Here is an 8,573-nt window from a genome sequence, read left to right as displayed (position 1 = left end):
ATACAATCATAGCTTGATAAGAAAAGATTGATAAGAATTTTTTCCTGTTCGATGCATTATTAAACTTGATAATGTCTACCTCTTGACTTAGGACGTAGAAAGAACTATGTCGTATATTACAAAAGGAAAAAAGAAAGAATGAAAAAAAAAAAAAGAGAAAAAGAAAAGAAAAAATAGAAAAAAGAAGGAACGAAGAGCGCGAAGGAAAACTTTTCAAATTACTAAAATTCAGTTGACGTTTCGTGCGACACGTTCTCCGATTCGCGGTTCCTTCGAAACTTTTTCCCTTTATTGTACCCCTTTACCATTCATTCCTCTTTTCTGAAAAAGACACTATTGAATTTTCACGATGTAAGTTAGAAGAAACTTTTTCAAAAAGGAAAGAAAAAAAAAAAAGAAAAAGAAGAAAAAGGAAAGGAAAAAAAAAATGTTATCTTTCTATTTGCATGATAGATGATCGATTAAACTGATACGGGATACAAAGTATAATAACAAAGAAATCTCATTAATATTATTGAAGAGTTTAAACAATTAGAATTTTTAGAGAGAAACGAATAAGTATCTCTACCTATCTATGTATGTATGTAGTTCATATATGGGATAAGACCGCTGGACTACTAGGGAGACAGAGAGAGAGAGAGAGAGAGAGAGAGAGAGAGAGAGAGAGAGAGAGAGAGAGAGAGAAAGAAAGAAAGAAAGGAGAAAGGAGCAAGACGCGTCTAAGACATTATAGATCAAGTTGGAAACTGGATTTAGAAGAAGCTTGGAAGCGTAGAAGTATTATTTGCTCTCTTCTCGAGCGGATATATAAGAAAGTCGATTCTTTCGATCACTGACAGTTTTCATCCGGTGATCGTAACTCTTAGATTATCGTTTGTATTGATTGATATAAGATAAGGAAAGAATAACAAAAAGAAAGAAAGAAAGAAAAAAAAAAGAAGGACAAAGAAAGACCAAAAAAAGAATATTAGAAGGAAAGAGAAGAAAAAAGAAGGAGAGAAAAAAACAAAGTTCTCAATGAAGGGTTACAAGAAAAGTTTGGTGAGTGGTGATCGTTGGTTAATAAGAACTGTTGTGAGTGTTACCTATGGTTTTTTCCTTGATCTTCTATCTTTATCTCTCAGATGTTCATCGTAGCAAGCATGGTGGCGTTCATCGATGCGTTTAAAAACGGAAGATCCATCTACGAGAGAAACTTCCCCGGGTATCAAGGACCTCGTCAGTATCCACCCTATCACGAACAGCATAGACCCTTTCGAGAACAACCATTTGGCCAATCGATCCGTACCTATCGTCAACCTACATCCTATCGAGAACATTCACCGTTTAGAAATTATTCGAGCTTAAAAAATTTTCCAAATTATCGAGAATCACCTTTCCAAAATTCACAATCATCATCATTATCATCATCGTCGTCATCGTCATTCTTTGGTCATCCAAGTTCCTCTCAGATCACCCGTGCTTCCTTTGGAAATGAATATGCCTTTCATAATGAATATTTCAAGAATCGATCGCCGTCCTATCTACAATCAACTCGTAATTACTTCCCGAACGAGCTTCGACATTCACCTACATGGACCACGTCCTATCGTTCGGGACCTTACGGGAAGACGATAGACACGTACGAAGAACTCGAGAAAGAAACTCGGCAACGTTTGCCCTTCGACGAGCCTTCCAATTACTTGAAATACGGTTAGTTCTTAGTTAACCGTAAGAAACCATTTTATAGTTACGGCCAGTTAGAATTTAACTTCTATATTTAGAGATTTCAAAGTTCTAATTTCGAAGTTACATGTTAGCTTTCGTTTGAGAGTTTAACGTAAGAGAGATACTTTTAATTTTATTCGAGTATTTTAAGTCTTTCAATTATTTTCTCTAATAATGTTTCCCGTACATCGAAAGTTTACATGCGCGTCATGGCAAAATCGACAATTATATTTTTCTTTTTTTTTTTTTTTTCAAAACGAATTAATTTTGGAAAACGTAGATTACTTTGAACGTGAAGTATGTTTGCTATTTTTTTTTCTTTTTTTTTTTCTTTTTGTTTTTCTTCCTTCCTTCCTTCCTTCCGTCATTTTATCCAACGAAGCGATAACGAAGTTTTTCGTTTCGTTTAAAAGGAAATCATGGTCTTGGTTTCGCATCGGTACCTGATGGTTTCGATGAAAATACTTTACCATTGGACACGGAAACATCTACGACATTGTCAACGACACTGACTGCTACCCACAAGCCATTAGCGGAAGATACTGTCTCCGCCACTACGCAAACTATTCCCGAACTTCACTCCTCCTCAACCACAGAGCCGAAAATCGTAGAGAAGTCGGTTACGATGATTACAACTACGTCGAGACCAAACGTTGAGTTGAACACGGTAAGTGAATTCGTTCAATTCGATTCGCGATCGTTTATTTGCTCTCACGTATGAATTTTTTTTTTGCAAAATCGAATTAAAAATTATTCCGTTACTATTTTCCAAGTCTATCCATTTATTTTCTATTTTTTTTTTGTCTTTTCTTTTCTTTTTTCTTTTCTTTTTCTTTCGTATTTATAAAACAATCGATATTAAATAATGTTCCAACGATTTAATGTACGCACATCGATGAAAGCCAAAGACATATAATGTACGTTCATCGTCAGCTTGATAATTTAATTCTCGTTGGAATCATGTCATTTTATTTTCTTTTTAATTTCATTCTCATCGTTAGTAGATAAATTCGATAGAATGTTTTTTTTTTTTTTTTTTTTTTTTTCGTTGGTACGAAGAAAAAGAGAAGAAAAAGAAAAGAGAGAGAGAGAGAGAGAAAGAAAAGAAAAATTATAGAAAAGAGAAAAGGAAAATGCATTAAATTATTCCAAAGAAAAAAAAAAGGGAAGATCCAATGCATCGTATTATTTATAATCGAAAAAGAATATTATAATGAAATTATAATGAAAACAAATGATTGTTATTCAGGCGAATGATTAAATGGTGTAAATAAAAAAAAAAAGTGTAATTGCATTGCAATACAGTTAGGTAACGCGGCATCCGGTACGACAAACATTTTACTTCCTACGATGCCTTCGATGTCAGCAACGCCAAAGCAATACTCATCCGATGATACTCATATCCGGATGACCCTGACCACAGTTTCAAACTCATCCGATACGGTCACTGAATCTCCCGTAGGTTCTTTCGATGGAAAGTAAGTAATAGCAATGTCAAGATTTATTGTTCGCTTCGGTGCCTTACGACGTGACCTCGTTGTCATCCAAGAAGATCATTTATATCTTGCGTTGGTGCTTTAGTAAAAAAGAAAAAGAAAGAAAAAAGAAAGAACTTAAGAAAGAAAAAAAACATCGTTCTTGATAAAAATTCGACGTTAAATGTATCTACATTTTTTTCTTTTTTTTTTTCCATATATTTTTAGTTCCATCATTCCAAGCGACAAACAAACGTCCGCGATAAGCCCGCCGTCGTCGTCGTCGTCGTCGTCGTCGTCATCTTCGTCGTCGTCTGTTACGCTCGTTCCTAACAGCTTTCAAAATGGATTTTATAAGAACGTAAAAGATCAATCAAACGAACTATCAAAGAGCAACGTTCAACAAAGTATATTAGATTTACCGGCCACTTTAAAAACAAGTAATCAGGATAACACGTTTCTTCCTTTAACCAATTTAAAAAGTGACAATTATCAAGATATTGTCAATTTATCTGCCATCCAGCAAAGTGGCGTTCAAGATACGTTATTAAACTTACAAAACTCTTGGAAGAATACATTGGAAAAGAGTGTTATAAATATACAAAATAGCCCGACTAGTAGCATTCCGAGTTCACTCTTAAATTATTTAATATCGAGGGAACCAAAAAATAACGTACAAGATGCCATGTTAAATTACATATTACCAACCGAAACGAAATTAACTTTAAAGGATAACGTTCAGAGTAAGATAGTTGATTATGTAATGCCAGTGGATTCTACGAAAGACATGTTAAAAAATAATTTGCAAAATACATATTTGAATTATATATTACAAGGAGAAGGGAAACGTAGTTTACCATTTCAACCATTAGAATCTGGGACCTTTAATTACGTTCCAATGGCAATCCCTACGGAGCAAAAATTAACTTTGCCAATTAGCACATTATCTTCTGTGGCTAATCCTATGGAAAATATCAATTATATTCCGAAGACGTCTTATTTGAATTTAGATCCTATGATGTCATCACGTTTAACATTGGGTAAGGAATTATTATTATTATTTTTTTTTTCTCTCTTTTCTTTTTTTTTGAAAAGTCATTTCTTTTCTTTTTAATAGCTAACGAATTTTCTTTTCTCTACACATATTGATTATTATTTGACATGTTTAAAGAAATATGATCCCTTCTTTTACGAAGATTCCAACCATCCAGAAAGTTTGTCAGGCAGTCTACAAGGAAGTCTCTCCGCAAGTATTCCCAACAGTATACCTGGAAGCATACCTGCCAGCATTTCTGCGGCTATACCCGGTACCATATCAACTGGCATACCTACGAACATTCCTACTACGATGGAGTTTGCACAAACTTTCCAACAACCGACTCAAATTCGTCCTTTACAAACAAGTGTCACACCTTATTCCGGTAATACCTCCTTCAAAATTGGCCCTCCTTTAATGCTAAGAGAAATTATATCTAATAATTTCACTTGTTAAAACATCCTATTACATTATATTTAACCGTATACGAACGATATTTTGTAGGGATGCAGTTGCAGTTGGGTGGATTCGGTGGAATAGATTATAGTCTTCGCTCGAGTAGTCCTGAGGCAAGACCAATGGAGCTTGGCATTGCAAAAGTGGGTTTGGCTGTGCGAGAATTTCCGAGGCCGCAGAATCCCACATTCGCAAAGGTGAATCCACAGTGTGTAATCGCTTGTAAACAATACGTAGCAATCAATCTTAAAAGAGCACATTTGTCGAGGCTTTGTCACGATAGATTCTCTAGACATTTTCGAACTAAACGACTACTGATATATCAACGAGAATTTCATCGAGATTTATTTACGAGAGTTTATCAATTATTGGCTATCATTAGATATTTACAGGATAATATTAATAATAATGATAATAATTCTATACGATTAGATAATATTAACGAAAATTCTTTTCCTTTTTCCCTCGTGTTATTTTTATCTTTTTATAGTAACCGAGATCAAAAACGTGTTCTATAAAAATTTAATCTTCTCTCTCTCTCTCTCCCTCTTTTTCTTTTTGTTTTTCTTTCTCTCTTTTTTTTTTTTTTATTTTTTTATTTTTTTATTTTTTTTTTTTTTAAGTGACATTGAAGAAGAAATTCATTGAATGTACCCGCATAAATTGCAAACCAGTATCTTGTAGTTACGTGGCGTATCTTATAGAGATTTTTTGTACTTTTTTCGTGAGGATTTTTTAAGCTCGTGAAATCTTTCTAAAAGATATATATATATATATATATATATATATATATATATATATCTTTTATCTCCTTTCTTTTTCGTTTGTCATACTCTAAAATAACGGGCGTAAGGTAAAGCGATATCGTGAAATTTACGTGAACGATAAGACACGTATAACGTTGTGACAATCATGTATTATTCACGTACATATATACGAAAAGTGAACGGCGTACTTCTGAACACACTGAATAATTTTCTCCAAGCTAAAGTTTTCCTTTAGCTAAGCAGAGAATCCGTCTGTTTTCCAAAAGTCGCATTGAAGTTTCAACTTCAGTAAAAAGGCATAGATACTCTTCTATCGAACTTTTTCAAATATTCCATTTTTCCCACGGAAGAGTTCTTTCATTACTATTCGAAATCTTCCTTGCGGATGTTCGATCCCCTTTTTTTTTCTCACATTTTCCTTTCTATCGTTGTAAAGGATAATAAAGTTATCGAGAAAGATATTCCCTTTAAACCACAGCTTGATTCATAAACTTTTGGAATCCGTGATTTCGTCGATATCTAACTAACGTTTTTAATCCATAATTAACGTTGGATAATAACGACAAAAAGAATACAATATCCTGTCTGAATTTCGTTGATATCGGTATTCATTAAAAAATGTGCGATAAATTGAACATAACTCTTCGATATTTTTTATATCTCTGTCGAAGGTTTAGAAACGTCTGGTATCCCATCAAACGTTTCTCGATTTTTTCCCTTTGGTCTTGATAAAAAAGGAAAAGAAGAAGAAGAAGAAGAAGAAGAAGATGAAGAAAAACAAATTTTAGGAGGATCGAAGCTTTAAACGATTTAGCAAAGTAGACTCTACGGGTAACAAGATCTCATTAACGGAGTAACGTTAAAGAGCAAAATACTCGCGTCAAGGATGGTTCAACGTTCTTCCATGAAAATTCCAACTAGTTACTCGTGTAACTAGAATTTTACATTTGAAATGGTTCTTTTTTTCTTCTTCTTCTTCTACTTCTTCTTTTTTTTTTTTCCTTTCCGTCCATACAAAATTCATTCATCGAAATTGCAATCGCGAGAGAGAGAGAGAGAGAGAGAGAGAGAGAGCAAGAGAGAGAAAATATTTTCTTTCATTTAAAATTATTCCTCGATCGAATCGTCATTTCGGATGATCGCCTCTTTTTCTTTTTTACCCTTCTTTTTCTTTTCTTCTTTTTCTCTTCCTTTTCTTATTCCGTTCGAACGAAATTGGAGTGGGGGATGCATGACGGTACAGGGCAAGGTTGATGATACAAATGGGAGGTTGGCAAGAAAAGAAATGGCGGGGATGGTTTGGAAAAAGATATTCTTGAATTTCTTGTTGGACTATAAATTTCTGAAAAATTTACTCAAAGGACGACTCGATGACATTGTTCCTTTTCTTTTTTCTTTTTTTTTTTTTTGTTCGAAAGGCAGAGTCGCAGGTGTTCCTTCCACCGAAAAGGAAATAAAACTTTGGAGTAGGAGAAAGGTAAAGCAATGTACGAATATCCAGACTACATATATATATATATATATACAGAATTATATATAGATGTATACATAGGCATACATACCTCTCTTCCTTCGTTCTTATCTTTTTTTCCTTTTTGACCCTTTTTCTACTTTCTTATTCTCATCGATTCCTCTCGTCTCGAATTTGCGAGAGACAAAAACCAATGAAGAATCCGTAGAATCCTTCCTTCCTACGATATTCGCGATTATTTCCCCCTTTCTCCCTCCCCCCCCCCGTTTTACAGTTCCCATTAATTGCGAAGGATTACGTTAAGAGCCGAGTGCGCGACATCAATTGAGAAAATTGAGTACAGTCGTAAGTCTTAAAGGTGGCGTGGTAATGCTCACAGATAAAATCCAAGTAAAAGAGAGAGAGAGAGAGAGAGAGAGAGAGAGACAGAGAGAGAAAAAGAGAGAGAGAGAGAGAAAGAGAGAAAGAGAGACAGAGAGAGAAAAAGAGAGAGAGAGAGAGAGAAGTTTTCTTCAATTTCAATTTCTTCAATTTCAATTCTTCTTCTTCTTCTTCTTCTTCTTCTTCTTCTTCTTCTTCTTCTTTTTACATTTTCTTTCCGCCACATTTCATTTCTTTTTTCTTTTTTTTTTTTCTCGTTTCACGAAAAAAAGAACATCACTTAATAAAAATTATCATTTAATTTCTTAATCGCGAATTAAGGCTAATGAAATATTTCAATTTAATTAACGCGAATGATTTTCTTTCAGATTGGATTCGGACAAAGTTTCTGGTAGTTTTCTGTCGATATCACGTTGCATAAGATTGCATCTTTAAAAAAAAAAAAAAAGAAAATCCATACCATCGAGAAAAGAGATGTATACTTTAGTTCGGGTTCACTTCCAGTCGTAGTTCACTTGTGACCCCAATCCCCGGATGAAACTGCCAAAGGACAACCCTCTTTCCCAAGAACTTGGAAAGCTCCCAAGGACTTGGACTACGCGCCATCATTATATTCCATAGGGTTTCCTTCTCCTATCCATCTTTCCATTGCATATTCCCACACGTTAATTCGTTATAAGAGGCTATTATGTCATAAGTCAAATATTAAGTATATTATTATTATTATTATTATTATTATTATTATTATTATTATTATTATTATTATTATTATTATTATTATTGTTATTATTGTTATTAGATTATTTAAGATGTGTATCGTGCCAGATAAGTAATAAAAGTTTTGCAGTAAAAAAATCACACGTTTATTTCCTTCTTTTTTTTCTTCTTTTTTCTTTTTTTTATTTCCTCTTCAAGTTAAGTTTTTTTTTTCGCGACGATGGAACACCTCGAGTCTTCTTTTTTTTACATTTGCTTTCGTTCTTACTTTTATTTCTTCTTTTTTTTTCTTTTCTTTTTTTTTTTTTAATGGTTCAACAGGAAAAGAGATACTTCTCTCTTTTTCCTGCTTGAAAACATCAATTATATGGTTGAAGAAGCGTAGCAGTTTCTTGCAGACAACTCCAATAACCGGGAAACGTCTGGTGAAATCAAGCACTTAATTACGTTCCAAGGAAAATAATAGCGGTCTGTAGGGATGCTCTTTTGTTAATTTTTTCCTTTTTTTTCCTCTTATTTTTTTTCTTTTCTCTCACTTTCTCTCTCTCTCTCTCTCTCTCTCT

The 8,573-nt window shown here is 33.8% G+C and overlaps 1 protein-coding gene across 1 annotated transcript; it reads left to right on the top strand.

The window, feature by feature from the left end:
- The first annotated feature begins 1,121 nt into the window (after positions 1-1,121).
- Positions 1,122-7,891, top strand: LOC118444354 (uncharacterized). The gene is given in 7 exon segments (XM_085663738.1): positions 1,122-1,692; positions 2,121-2,374; positions 3,013-3,185; positions 3,411-4,222; positions 4,379-4,597; positions 4,711-4,871; positions 7,662-7,891. Coding segments are annotated over 7 exon segments (2,214 nt in total). The 5' UTR covers positions 1,122-1,124; the 3' UTR covers positions 7,689-7,891.
- Positions 7,892-8,573: the final 682 nt, after the last annotated feature.

Source organism: Vespa mandarinia, chromosome 23 (genome assembly GCF_050613455.1).
Source record: "Vespa mandarinia isolate Hongniang chromosome 23, ASM5061345v1, whole genome shotgun sequence".
NCBI lineage: Eukaryota > Metazoa > Arthropoda > Insecta > Hymenoptera > Vespidae > Vespa > Vespa mandarinia.
This window is presented reverse-complemented; position numbering and strand designations above follow the sequence as displayed.